The sequence below is a fragment of the Osmerus eperlanus genome, chromosome 4 (genome assembly GCF_963692335.1).
Source record: "Osmerus eperlanus chromosome 4, fOsmEpe2.1, whole genome shotgun sequence".
Classification (NCBI taxonomy): domain Eukaryota; kingdom Metazoa; phylum Chordata; class Actinopteri; order Osmeriformes; family Osmeridae; genus Osmerus; species Osmerus eperlanus.
Window position 1 is genome coordinate 11,615,730 of NC_085021.1, and position 13,740 is coordinate 11,629,469.

General features: G+C 42.4%; 3 protein-coding genes across 3 annotated transcripts; all 3 read left to right on the plus strand.

Annotated features, from left to right (window-relative positions):
• Nucleotides 1–205: 205 nt before the first annotated feature.
• LOC134018779 (ras-related protein Rap-1A) lies at nucleotides 206–6,269 on the plus strand. Its single transcript, XM_062459012.1, has 9 exons — nucleotides 206–309; nucleotides 1,385–1,475; nucleotides 3,231–3,319; nucleotides 3,445–3,513; nucleotides 3,594–3,650; nucleotides 3,755–3,895; nucleotides 4,402–4,545; nucleotides 5,105–5,222; nucleotides 5,512–6,269. Exons 3-8 carry the CDS (start codon nucleotides 3,263–3,265, stop codon nucleotides 5,192–5,194), a joined length of 558 nt encoding a protein of 185 aa, XP_062314996.1. The 5' UTR covers nucleotides 206–309; nucleotides 1,385–1,475; nucleotides 3,231–3,262; the 3' UTR covers nucleotides 5,195–5,222; nucleotides 5,512–6,269.
• Nucleotides 6,270–6,427: 158 nt separating this feature from the next.
• On the plus strand, nucleotides 6,428–7,299 carry LOC134018780 (protein LKAAEAR1-like). Its single transcript, XM_062459014.1, has 3 exons — nucleotides 6,428–6,772; nucleotides 6,934–7,056; nucleotides 7,197–7,299. Exons 1-3 carry the CDS (start codon nucleotides 6,551–6,553, stop codon nucleotides 7,251–7,253), a joined length of 402 nt encoding a protein of 133 aa, XP_062314998.1. The 5' UTR covers nucleotides 6,428–6,550; the 3' UTR covers nucleotides 7,254–7,299.
• A 612-nt stretch (nucleotides 7,300–7,911) lies between these two features.
• On the plus strand, nucleotides 7,912–13,466 carry xkr7a (XK related 7a). Its single transcript, XM_062458136.1, has 3 exons — nucleotides 7,912–8,454; nucleotides 10,242–10,441; nucleotides 10,889–13,466. The coding sequence occupies exons 1-3, from the start codon at nucleotides 7,919–7,921 to the stop codon at nucleotides 11,839–11,841; spliced, it is 1,689 nt and encodes a 562-aa protein (XP_062314120.1). The 5' UTR covers nucleotides 7,912–7,918; the 3' UTR covers nucleotides 11,842–13,466.
• The last annotated feature ends 274 nt before the right edge of the window (nucleotides 13,467–13,740 follow it).

The following is a 13,740-nucleotide window of genomic DNA, read 5'->3' on the forward strand; positions in this document are numbered from 1 at the left end:
ACTTGCAACAAATATTTTATATTTTAATTGAACCCAAAATGTATTTGACTAACAAATACAAATACAACATATTCCAGTCAAATGAGTGCAATATCATAGCACTATTAAATTATATCTGTTAAACTAAACTAAGAAATCCATGGACTTTTTGAACTAGTACTAAAAAGTAAGCTGATGAGCTGCTGCAGAACGTTGTAGCCATTTAAGGTTTGTCCGTTCAGAGGGAATGACGTTTGCAGTGTCTGCCATGCAAAAGAGGCTCAGCTGAGTGAAGGTACTTGAGAGAGACGGCGGCGAGAGGAAAACACGGTGAGTAGCCAGCCTGCCAGCTAGCTTGCTTTCTAGCTAACGACAACAACGGCTTTTTAATTTTTTAATGTAGGAAGCTTTGCAACTGACTGTTACCATCGTAGGACAGCTAATGTACATTTAGCATGCTGAAAAGGGTAGATCAAAGGAAGGTGTGAGTGGGCAGTAACATTACAACTAGGAGCAAGTGCTAGCTAGTATGAAGAATTGGCTAGCACTTGAAGCTAGCTAAAATACTAAGTAGCTTGCCCCAACGACTGTTCATGTCGTGGGCACGCTCTTGTCTCAGAAAGCGCCGGACGGAATCCTAGCTAAATAGCTAGCTAACTAGCCTTACATAATCCAGTATAAAATTCATATTTTTGATTAGGTTGTATTATTAATATATACTTCACTAGTCTAGTCTGACTGGTGACTGCTAGTTAGTTAGAGCTAGTTAGTTAATGCAGTCAGCTAGCTCGCTAGTTGGCTACGTACTGCTACTAGTAGCTAGAGGTCTGCATGTTGGCTCTGTCTGAAGCTAGTACCGGCAAGAGGGAGGCCAAAACTTAGCTGACTCTAGCTAGTAGCCAGCTTTGATTCGGTAGCTAGCTAGCTATGGCTATTGAAAGAAGTAAAGCAACGACGGTACAGTCATTAAAAAAATAAAGAAAAAATAAGCAGCTTCCAGTTGTGGCTTTGTTATTGCCACAATACAAGCTCCCTAGTTGAGGCCTTGTTTTAAGGAACGGAATTTAACAGTACTGTATCCAGCTCGCAAAACAGGCCCGCTAGCTAATGTGTTGATCCGTTTACAGTTAGATTCAAAATATCTGATACTACATAAATAACATGACATTTCTCATTTCAGTGCCAGAAAGATTCATTATCAAGTTGTATTACTTGAAAGTAGAATTATTGTTGTGACGTGCTGTTGGTCTGAGTTTATCAAACTGGTAGTTGAGTAGTTTCCCAGCTACTTTATGCTTTCTATTTTACTATCAACAACAACAAAAGATTTTTGTAAGAAATGTATGTATTTTTGTCTTTGGAACAGAATATTCCTAACTAGCTAATTTGTTGGTGCTCACGACAGCTTCCTGCTTACTGCATCAGCCAATTCTGGGATCTGCTGGCCTTCTCTCACCAGATGTAGAGGGGACTTGTCATCTGCAGCCGTGTAAACAGTAGGTTGTGTCGCAAGACACTTTTTTGAGGGGTTGGATTGGCCAGAAGAGGCCAGACACAAACTCTTTGAAAGAGTAAATGTGCTGTCAGGTTGACATTAAAGCACATCAATTTGGAAACAGTCAGGCTCAATTGAAATTGTCCAGGTTGTTAAGGCACTTATGTTCTTAATAAACTACTTCATAAATGTTGGCCTGTTGGGGGCATCCCAGTGGCTCACTGGGTAGGGCGTGTACCACATAGGCTTAGACCCTTACTGCAGCAGCCTGGGTTCAGTTACTGCACGTCAACCCCTCTGTCTCCCCCCTGACTTTCCAGTTTCTCTCAAACTGTCACATATGAAATGTTGGCTTGTGTCTAATCGGTCAAAGCCCATAGCAATATCTGAATTATTGGTGCACAAAACCTGGACCTATGAAGTGTACTTTTGACTTGGCCTTCTTTGCACAGCTGTGTGTTGTGCTCTTGATTTACATTTACATTTAGTCATTTAGCAGACGCTCTTATCCAGAGCGACTTACAGTAAGTACAGGGACATTCCCCTCGAGGCAAGTAGGGTGAAGTGCCTTGCCCAAGGACACAACGTCATTTGGCACGGCCGGGAATCGAACCAACAACCTTCTGATTACTAGCCCGACTCCCTAACCGCTCAGCCATCTGACTCCTGATTTCTAGGTAGGAATCTTGCTCTCTTTGTCAGGTAGTAATTCCATAGCCGGTCATGCTCTGACCTGTCTCCATCTGAGCAGAGGAGCAGTATTGTAGTGCTGTGGGCATTGAATGGTCCTTTGTGATATCCCTCAAATGCGTATCTCTCATTGTGGGCTCCTGGTGCTGCCTCGTGCAGCTTGGTTAGAATTGCAAATGGCTTGTTGAGAATAACAAAGTGTTTTTTGTATGTTTGTCTGCATATGTAACACGTCTCACTGAGAATTCACTTGTTTTCACTTATCTCAGTGTTTGGTCCTAGTTGAGTCAAACCTCCCTCAATCATCTGGGAATAGTTTGCTTTGCCTTTTATATGAGCACTTGCTTCTTATGTTTTCAATGCATAACTAATCAGATCTCCTGTGTCGGTAACTCATTATTGCATATCTCATAGGCAATCATAACTGGAAGGGCTGTTAGGGGAGTTATTTTATAACATGCTAATTAAACTAGGCCTATTTTTCATTTTGTCAGGCTGGAGGTGGTGACTCCTCCTCACCTCACACAGCACTGCTCCTTTGCATGCTAATGAGATTAATCTATTTGTGTCTGTGGATCTTAGCATTGCCCTATGGGTCAGTAGGTATGTTCAGGTTCTAGGCCTCGAGCTATTCTACTCTACTCCTACTCTATAGCTAGTAGCTTGCTGACTGTGCCCCAATGTTCTCTCCCTTGAGCACTAGAATGCTTTCACACAGTTCTTGAGGCATAGAGGATGGAGCAGTACCCCAACTCTGTGGATTGCATTGAAATATTCAATCCAGGTAGAACTGGATCTTGTTTTTTTGTGCTTTTCTCAACTGGGCAAAAAGGGGAACTGGGCCCCACCAGCAGCTTAAATCCCAGGGTTGTGGGTGGGAAGGAAAGATAATTATTTTGGCAGAGGACTAGAAGTTGTATGATGTCACCTGCAAATATGTCAGCGATACTGTTCTTAGGGGGGAAGTTCTTCTTACAAATACCAAGATGTCTTTATTTGGGATACAGCAGGATGGAACAGTATTGCAACTAAGGGTCTCACTCTTTCCCTGACTGTTCTCTTGCAGACGTTTGTGCTGTCCAGTGAAGATACCCCACCATGCGCGAATACAAGCTAGTGGTGTTAGGCTCAGGAGGTGTGGGCAAATCTGCACTGGTGAGAACTTCTTTATGTGTGGCCCAATGCATCCAATCTCTCTATGACTTGAAGTTGGTTAAATGTAACAAGAGTTAAGTGTTATGAACATTGTTATTATTATCCCCTGGCTTTGTCTCCCCCAGACAGTCCAATTTGTACAAGGTATTTTTGTGGAAAAATATGACCCCACAATAGAAGACTCTTACAGAAAGGTAAGCTTGCTAAATTTGGGTAATTTTCTAGTACACCCACTGTTAGTGGTGTTAATCTTACTTTGTATTCCTTTCCTCAGCAAGTTGAGGTGGATGGACAGCAGTGTATGCTTGAAATCCTTGACACAGCTGGAACAGTAAGTAGAATATGTCTGTGCTGGGTCACAGACTGTAGTTTGTATCCAGAAAATGGGAACTGTAGAACTGTTGGTCATGGACATTCCCCTCTGCTGGTCTACAGGAGCAGTTCACAGCCATGAGGGACTTGTACATGAAGAACGGCCAGGGCTTTGCCCTTGTATACTCAATCACGGCACAGTCAACATTTAATGACCTACAGGACCTCCGGGAACAGATCTTGCGAGTAAAGGACACTGAGGATGTGAGTATTAGATCTTGTAATGATAAAGCCCTTCCCCCCCTTTTGTCTTGCAATGACAGCTACCATGGATAGATACCCTTTTGTCTGACAGTTTTCAAAGAGAAGGGCCAAGCCCTGTCATTTTTCCTGATGGTCTTTGTAGAAGGCCCTGAGTTGTAGACCGTCCACAGCCCTGGCAGTCAGGCGTAGATCCCTGTTCATTTCCCTTCCTCATTAGTGGCCTGTCAGTGGGGGAAAGGGCATGACAGAAGGGGGGCTGCAGCTTTGTAACAAGATGGAAATGTCACGGCTACTGTTAATATCTACCAGCCCCAGTCTACCTCTCGTATCCTGATTTAGAAGAAAAATCTGTAGCCTGCTGAGCTTACGAATGATTGATCTCTGGTTGCCTTGAGAATGTTTATCTTTTGAAATCTCAAATAATTAGGCACAGTTTGGTCACTGAGATGTATTTTAAGACTTCAGGGTTTCAACATTTCTCCTGACTCTGCTTTGGTTCTGGCTAGGTCCCCATGATTCTGGTGGGCAACAAGTGTGACCTGGAGGATGAGCGCGTGGTCGGCAAGGAGCAGGGCCAGAATCTGGCCCGACAGTGGAGCAACTGTGCCTTTTTAGAGTCTTCAGCTAAATCAAAGATCAACGTTAATGAGGTGCGCCCCACTGCTGTAAAATGCAATCAAATTAATTGTTAGTCCTTAAAATGCTGTAGGTAATTGAATTGCAAAACAGAATAGAATCGCTAAATGCTATTAACTGGAGACACCGGTGATTTGGAGCTGTGGTAAGTATTCTATTTTTGCAAGTAAGTGTTATGGAATTTAACTTAACTAACATCCACATTTTATGGAATAGGCACAACTTAAACATTAGAAAGCAACAAGTGTCCTCCTAGACTGCAATATGTGGCGCATCCACTTTCATTGTGCCTGGTAGCTAAGATGTGGTCACTAGTAGTCTGGTCAATACAGAGCATTCTTCGACTGACCACTAAAATACTGTTACAACTATGCACTTCTAATAATTTTTCTTTGTATGTTAAGCACAGTTTATATGTCACTTTGGACCACATCATCTGCTAAATTAATAAAATGTCAATATAAATGATACCTCTGAGTGGATTACATAATGTTTTCTCATGATGTATTTGTCCTATATTTGAGTATAAGGTATGTGAATTCCTCACATGACAAATGTTATTCTTTGCCCCAGATTTTCTATGACCTGGTCCGACAGATCAACAGGAAAACGCCGATGGAAAAGAAGAAGGCAAAAAAGAAGTCCAACTGCACACTTCTCTAAACCATCATACTCTGCAGCTCTGAGCCAGGTGAGGGACAAAGTGAAGAGATGATTTCAACCTACCTTACAGTGGACCTTACAGAACACCACTGTTCAGTCAAATGGCTCCATCTATTGTTGATGTTTTGGTATAAATGTTCTGTCAGAAATAAATTGATTTGATTCAGCTAAACTTGACCCAGCCGTCCCTGGAAAACCTATAGGCCCTTAGGTTTTGGTGGTCAGGTCATATAATCAGGAAAACATCTAGACCCTCACCGGCTGTTATCAGGAGTGCAGATCAGAGTTAACTGGTTGCATCGGTCTCTTTTTTGCAGGAAGCTGTAATGATATAAACTGTTGCCCAGTTGGAACATGCCAGCATTCCAAGTCCCCCCCTAAAAATGTTCAGAACATCTCAACAATGGAACTGGGACACTCCACTTCACCACTCAGAGGGACGGACGGGGATTCTTCCCAGAAAGTTGTCTTTGCTTTTTGATGGTTAAAAGATCTAAACCTTAATCTCTGTTTATTCATTTTGTCAGCCAGCCATGTAATGATGAATTTTCCAGTTTTCAAACTTTTGGATATGGCTATTAAAAGTTTAAAAAAATTGACAGTTGTGATAACCTTTTTGGGAAATAAGTTGCTTTCTTGCAAATAACATCAATAATGGTTGCCCCATTTAAAATGACAATGTTTTTTCATCAGTCATGTGAAATGTTGGTCTCTCTCATACCGTTCTGCACTAATTTTGTCAACATAAATGTATAAATGTTCATGTTTTATCGCTCCTACTACTTACAATGACTTTTATTCATCAAATAACATCTTTCCTAAGTGACTTTGTTTTATATGGAGAGCTGCAAGGCTTTCATATTTCCCATAATATATTCTAATTCAATTTTTTGCATAATGAAGCAATGGACATTAGTATTTTATAGAAAGAAAGGGGAAATGACGAACTTGATTTCTGTGTCTTGAAGCTGAAAATATATTGTACTAAACCAACCCTAATATTGCTTTTTGTGTTACTGTCACAAATGATTTTCCAGCTTTTATGAATGATTAAATTTTAGTACATTTTCATTAATTTGTGTCCTTGTATATTTGTTTTTAACCTGAATCAGGCAACTGGTGTCATAAAAGCAGATCTATACTTTTTATGTAATTCGCTATTGTTCTGTCACTTTCTTGGAAGACAAATCAAACGTCATCTTAATTCGACCACGTGTTAATGCATCATATTTCTCTTGAAAACAAATATTCTCAAAGTCCCATTCACCAAACCTTTTACTGAATTTATGTAAAACGAAAAATTACATGTCATGGTATATTGAACTACAGTAGACCTCAACGATTGATTACAAGACCATGATCAAGTCCAAAAATGTTCAACCGACTGTAAACGCAACGCAGTTTCGTGAAAAGTGCACTCAGCAAAGGTCCTGTTATCTAGCACAACAAGAGCAACCTAAAGAGGTTCAAGGTGCTATGACAGAGAAGGAGAGGAGGGAGACCACAATTTGCCATCTCAAGTCAGCAGATGCGCTCAACCGGATCCGTGGCATGAGGCTGCGTCACCAGCACATCAGGGTGAAAACACGCTCGGGCTCGGCACAAGAGATATTGCTACATTCCTCAATTTATGCCTTTGTCTATAGTGTCGCTAAACTGTGTCAACCATTTGGGTCAGTCATTTAAACCCAACATAATCATGTCACTCCACTGCCATAGTCACATGTTTTCTTTCCAAGACCCAAGAGATCAACTTGATGATCGCCTGTCAGCTCACTGCCCAAAGTGCTCTACGTTTGGAGCTCCTGCTGCCAGTGAAGGAGACCAAACTCTGTGTTCGGGACAGTCTTAACACAATGGAGGTCATTAGCATACTGTATTTTGTTAACTTGTGGCAACATTTGTATTATTATCTGAACGAGAAACATAAGCTAATAGGCCTATAAGATTATGGCTTTTGCCTAAATATTGGAAACTAATTATTTAATTAATGTATTTTCAGAGGAAAAGGGTTGAGGCTCTGCTGGACAACAGCTGTGAGTGTCTGGACAGACGCTGACTGCACCATGATACAAGACGCGTAATAAAAGGCCCTCAGATGTCTTATCCCTGCCTCACTTTTCTTTTTGAGATACGTTAAGGAGGGGTGCGGCAATATTTCGCAACTACCTTTCTCCTGTAGGCGCCATTATAATTGGTTGACTGTATAGCAGAAACTGGGCTTGCCTGCTTAAGTGAAGCATCCTGCTGTATCCACTTGGTATGTTTGTCTCTGGGTCTATAGCCTTGCTTGTAAACACAAAAGCTTAGAGGATAATCAATAGAATAGGCGACTCTGTAGTCTACATTACGCCTGCCATTTTCATCTGATGTGTTCCAAAAATAACCTACAATTTCAGCAGTGGCTCGGATGTCGCTTATAACCCGAATCCAAGCAATCCAAACACATTTGCTTAATTATAACTGTCAAGCAGGCTATCGGTTTTTCAGTAGGCAATTTATTTTAGATTTCCACTTTTCACTCTTAATATGCTCACACATTAGTCAATTGAATTTCATTCAGGAATATTGACATTCTTTGCACCTCTCTCTTGTCGCCCTTCCCCTCTCGTTTTCCCCACACACGCATGCATACACACACAAGCATTGGCAGGCTACACGACCCCCCTCCCCCCTTCCATAATTTTCCCATCTCTCATACCCACTCTATTCTTTACAACAAACATGGCCGCTAAATCTGATGGTACACTCGTTTCTCGGCGAAATGAAACACCACCCGAGTGCCCGTGTGTTCCAGACCAGCGTTCCTCCCAGTGCCGTCCCGCTGGGAGACGCTACTCTCTCCTCGATTGCTGCTGGACGTTGTGTGCCCTTTTGGTATTCTTTTCGGACGGCGCATCTGACCTGTGGCTGGCCGCGGACTACTACCTCAGGCGAGACTACTGGTGGTTTGCACTGACACTGGTCTTTGTGGTGGTTCCATCTCTGGTTGTACAGGTGCTGAGTTTTAAATGGTTCGCCTATGATTACTCGGACACCGTGGAGAGTGGCACCGCAGCAGCCGCGGTGGTGGCAGCATCGGGCGCGGAGAGTAATTTCAGCACTAAGGACAGCGACCGACAGCGGGGCGCTGGCCGCACTGCTGCGGTCGGGGTAACAACTGCCACGGGCACCAGGGGAGGTGCCCAAGGCTGCTGCAGAGTTTTAATGTGGTTCTTTCAATCTATCGTGCATATCTTCCAGCTTGCCCAAGTTTGGAGGTGAGGTAACACAAATATGTCTTCGGATACAGTGCCCCTATTTGTGTAGTGTGTGTGTGTGTGTATTCCTGCATGTGTGTAGGAAACGGAGTTATTGAGATATTTCTCAGATCTAAACAGTCCTGATACACTTTTGTAAACGTGGTTTTGTCTAGACAACAATAAGTTCAATCATTCAGATAGGGCTGTAATGTTTTCAAAATGCAAAAAATGTAGCTATTATACTGTTGGATGTCTCAAGGCTAGGACGGGGCATTGCAGGCTCCTCCCCTCACGCGCTTCTAGGTCAATAATCTCTGGTGGAAAATCGTCTACTCATCCACACCAATCGCTTTATGAATACACTCAAATCCTTTTGTCTTTCAGGGTTTGAATGAGAATGTGATATTTAGGAGTACAAAGTCTTGTGATAAGATTGGTAATCAATATATTCCCTATGACTTCACATTAGCACATTCACCTTAGTGTCTTTAGTTGTTTTAGTGTGACTGAATCAGTCATATGATTCTTGCGCTGGTCTGTTCTGTAGATGGGAGGCCATTTTAATGGACCATGAAGGGTTTGATCTTTGCAGATAGTAACATGAATTCCCAGGCTTTTGTAATAACAAATACCACTCGTTGGAAATTCACTCCATTATGGGTCTGGTGTTCAGAGGTCAGATAGTCAGCCAGTGATGTTCAGCCATAGACTGGCCTGATTTGTTTTGACAGGCTGAAGCTGCTGCCAGTGAAGAGGAGGCTTCCAACTGATCTATAGTGGGTGGAGGGTGAGATTTATAATGTCTAGAATCATGTAAGGATTGTATGGGCTTCAGTAGCAAGCTATTTTCCATCCATCCCACACGCTTCCTGTCTGTCTTCCTGCGTTTATAGATGGGGGCCGGGTCTATTGATTTTGGTGTTTCCTCTTAGAGAATGAGAAACAGCTGTGTTCATGACTTAGGAGCAGCACAATGAAACTCTGGAAAAGCAGAATTACTACTAATTCCATTAAAGCGCTCTTCTCAGCATGGCTACTCTCAGACAAGTATGTCTGGGTATTAATGGGATTACCCTTGTGTGTTTTACCCTCAGCTGTTAACTCAGGAGTGAGCTGTCACTGATATATAGTCAGGTGAACTGGGATCAACGAGGAGAGAGTGTGGGAATTAAATGCCCCTTTAATACTTAAAGACAAGAAAGGGGCTGGTATTGAATTGTACCACTTGGGGTCAGTAAATGGTCAGGCATTGTGTGTGATTGTGCACGTGTGGGTATGCCTCTGTGCCTTACAGCATACTCCACAAAGTATATGGCATCTCAAGGCATAGTTGTTTGTTGAGTGAAAATCAGAACAAAAAGGGTTACACAAGCTCTCTTATGGTTCACTGGGTTCATTGAGAATGTAAGGTTGTTCTGTCCCTCTCTTAGGAACTTGCCGTGGTACATTTAGCGTTGGTTTTCACAATTACAAACTGAATTTTTTTCTCCATACATATCTGCTTGTTTCAGACCAACGGAAGACAGTTTCAAAGAAATGTGTGTATGCGTGTGTACAGAGCATGTGGGTTGAGATGGGTTTCACATCAGAGTCTGTCAAAACTTCAAGGTAGGCCCATGAATCAATCACTGAGAACAGCAGCAAGCTCTTTGTTCCTATCCTTCACAATGAACCACAATGATCTCTCTCCTCCCACATTTCTTTTCATGGCTCTGATCATTTGGAGCAGGAAAGAAATAACAGTGAAAATATTGCCTTGTCTAAAAATCATCTTGTGCCTCTCCCTCTCTTTGAATGTTTCTAAGGTATGTCCATGCTCTCTACTTGGGGGTGCAGAGTCGCTGGCGTGGTGACCACGAGCGCCGCCACTTCTACTGGCGCATGATGTTTGACAGTGCTGACATCAGCATGCTGCGACTGCTGGAATCCTTCCTGAAGAGCGCCCCCCAGCTGGTGTTGCAGCTCAGTATCATGATCCAGGCCAGTCAGGTCCTCCCCCTCCAGGGTCAGTCATCATGGACCCAATATTGGACTGACAGTCTCAAAATACCAATTTTTCATCTCACTTCACCCCTCTGCACTCAACATTGTTAGACACCATTCTTGACACAAAAACAAATAGTTCATACATTCCATACTGACCTGGATTATAGTAACACTACCCTTTAGTACTCCAGAAATGCCAATCACTGTCAGCCCATCCCACTTCCTCAAATCTATCCCATTTCTCCTTGTCTGTCTGTCTGTCTATCCTCCTGTCTGTCTGTCTGTCTGTCTGTCTATCCTCTTGTCTGTCTGTCTGTCTGTCTATCCTCCTGTCTGTTTGTCTGTCTGTTTTCTTCATTTAGCATCTGCTAAAAGAATAAATATTGTTATTTTTTATTTTTCTTCTTTTCTTACTTTTCTTTCTCTTTCTCATTGTTTAACCATTTGTGTTTCTCTTCTTCCCCAGGTCTCTCTGCCTCAGCCTCATTGGTGTCTTTAGCCTGGATGATTGCCTCTTATCAGAAGGTTTTGAGGGACTCCAGAGATGACAAGTTGCCAATGTCCTACAAGGCAGTCACCGTACAAATTCTCTGGCACCTGTTCACCATTGGCGCTCGCACAATGGCCTTTGCATTGTTTGCCTCTGTGTTCCAGCTTTACTTTGGGATCTTCATTGTGGCCCATTGGTGCATAATGACTTTTTGGATCATCCAAGGCGAAACAGACTTCTGCATGTCCAAATGGGAGGAGATCATCTATAACATGATGGTGGGCATTGTGTATGTGTTCTGCTGGTTTAGCGTGAAAGAAGGACGAACACGCTGCCGACTATTCATCTACAGCATGGCTGTCTTTGTAGAGAATGTGGTGCTCACCACAATTTGGTACCTGTATCGTGGCCAGCTCACCTCAGACTTTTATGCTGTGATCTTGGTATGTATTGTAGCCAGCAGCTATGCTTTGGGAACCTTCTTTATGTTTGTATACTACTGTCTGTTACACCCTGATGGCCCTATCTCAGGTTGGGGCTTTGTGGTGGAGGAGGAGGTGGTTGTGGGGTCCTGTGCCTCCCCGACCTCCACTCTCCCACCTGATGTTGTGAGCAGCCCCCCCAGGACCCTCCAGAGAACTAAAGGGGGTGACCGAGAGGGGACAGGTGTTGATGGGGATGTGTTTCAGGTACGGGCGCTCAGGGCGGCCCCAGCTGCTCTTCCCAGTCTCGCCCCCTGGTCTGAAGGGCCAGTCATACGCATCGACCTGCCCAGGAAGAAGTACCCTGCTTGGGATGCCCACTTCATCGACCGCCGGCTACGCAAAACAATATTGGTGCTCGAAAGTGCTGCTCCAGTCACGCCAAGGATCCAGTACCGCTGTCTAGGCTCACCCAAGGAGGTGATGGAGTATGAAACCACTGTGTGACATGGAGGCACAACCACCATGCCTGGTGTAGCACACCACCTTGCGTGCCAGTCTACCCCAGAGTGGCACACTAATGATACTCCCAGAGGATCAGTTCTGCTCCAGTTCCTGTCACTGTCACTCTGTAATGTCCAGGGCTACACTGACAGAGAGAGAAAGGAGGTGTAGAGAGAACTTTTCTACAACTACATCCCAAAACCCTCTATTGCGTGAGGTGAGGTGTATATTTGGGTTCCGGTATCATATCTCAGGTAATGGGATGGTACAAGTAGATAATGGGAAGGGTTCAAAGTTCAGCAGGAAGATTCAATGGCTAATAACCCTTTAAAGGGACATGGACCGAAGTTGAGCTGTGTGGTCATCAATCAGAGGTACAGTATCCTAAATGAGGGTGCTTAAAAATGTCCTCCTAAGGCAAATACCATCAGAGACTATTCTTAAACATGTATGAATTCCCATGGCACCTGGTATTATCACAAGGACCAGCAGGAACAAAATAATCATCTGGAGATGTGTATACTATCTGTGTAAATGATAATCTGAGACAACATTCTGTGGTAAACCTGCCTATATAAAACCACTCTCTCTGCCTTGTGTAATTTCCCATAGTTGTTCATACATGTCTTATATATTCTCAGATAAAGCCTTAACAAGTTTGAAAAACAGTTTTAGAAATGAGGAAACTGAAGCGTTGAATGTAACTTATAATTCTAAGAAAACATTTTCAACATGTTGCTGTAATATTATTACAACACAAGTTGTGATTTAAAGACAATTTGTGTAATACTGTATGTGTTTAATTTACAACCAATTGTTGTTTTTACGATACTATCAGTACTACTCCTTATCGTGTCCATGCAAAGGAAACATGATTATTTCCATTATATTTAAAGTTTGTAATTAATTTACATAACACATTCACAAAGAGCCAAATCAATTCTCATAATGCGTTAATGCGACACTAAAATTAACTGATAACTTGATAAGCATTGATCTATGTGTAAATGTAAATGAGGATACATGAAAAGTAGACATTTTAAGTGCAATGACTGTCCTGCGGCCAGATTCTCTCTCTGTAGAAACATTTTGGCTGATGATAGCAAATAATTCTTCTGATCAACAGAATAGTGGGAATGGGCCTGTGCTATTTCTTTATTTAAAAACTTGGATTCATTCCTACTCAACGGTGATCAACAAGGTTGAAACAGAGAGCATATCTGGAACTGATTTGATCATTTCTATCTGGAACTGATTTAACCCTTTCTGGAACTGAAATTGTGTGTGTGTATGGAAGTGTGAGTGAGCATAGAAGTGTGAGTATGCATATGTTATGTTATTGTATGTTGGAGTTCATTTGATTTGTGTAACTAAAATATGAAACATTTTGTCTGAATTTTTTGTTTGTTTACGCTGAGATTAATAGATTCTCAGCAACAATGTAAACATAGTACAAGGAAATACATAGGCTCGATGATGGTGCTAAGTGTCCAGACCACCGTTTACCTTGCTCAATATTCTGTCTGAAGGATAAGCGACTGAGCTGTACCTCAAACACATTGAATCAAAGCCTTAAACTGGTCATGCCAGACTGTTGCTGTTCTCAGCACAATAAAAAAGAGAAAATGCTTTCATGGTCTTATTGTAGTGGGGAAAATAAAGAGCAATGTGTTTACCTGCCCTGAATGTTTCGCCCCCTATTTAGTGATTAGCTACATTTGGAAGTATATGCAGGCACAAGTCATGCCAAGGTATTTAGAAATGTGTCTGCTTCAACGCATCAAGCAAGACATCAGCTGAAGATGTATGTGAGGCACAGAGAGAATGGGAGAGTGAATTGAGAGACACACACATAGAAATAGAGAGAGACAAACACATTTGAGACAGATTGTTGTGATTAGG

Bases quoted from the DNA above. Each gene is read 5' to 3' on its own strand.
- LOC134018780 (XM_062459014.1), top strand. From the start codon at position 6,551: ATGATCAAGTCCAAAAATGTTCAACCGACTGTAAACGCAACGCAGTTT. The intron at 6,773-6,933 runs GTGAAAACACGC...TTTCTTTCCAAG, and splicing joins TGCGTCACCAGCACATCAGG to ACCCAAGAGATCAACTTGAT. The intron at 7,057-7,196 runs GTCATTAGCATA...ATGTATTTTCAG, and splicing joins ACAGTCTTAACACAATGGAG to AGGAAAAGGGTTGAGGCTCT.
- LOC134018779 (XM_062459012.1), top strand. From the start codon at position 3,263: ATGCGCGAATACAAGCTAGTGGTGTTAGGCTCAGGAGGTGTGGGCAAA. The intron at 3,896-4,401 runs GTGAGTATTAGA...GGTTCTGGCTAG, and splicing joins GAGTAAAGGACACTGAGGAT to GTCCCCATGATTCTGGTGGG. The intron at 4,546-5,104 runs GTGCGCCCCACT...TCTTTGCCCCAG, and splicing joins CAAAGATCAACGTTAATGAG to ATTTTCTATGACCTGGTCCG.
- xkr7a (XM_062458136.1), top strand. From the start codon at position 7,919: ATGGCCGCTAAATCTGATGGTACACTCGTTTCTCGGCGAAATGAAACA. The intron at 8,455-10,241 runs GTGAGGTAACAC...AATGTTTCTAAG, and splicing joins CAGCTTGCCCAAGTTTGGAG to GTATGTCCATGCTCTCTACT. The intron at 10,442-10,888 runs GTCAGTCATCAT...CTTCTTCCCCAG, and splicing joins TCAGGTCCTCCCCCTCCAGG to GTCTCTCTGCCTCAGCCTCA.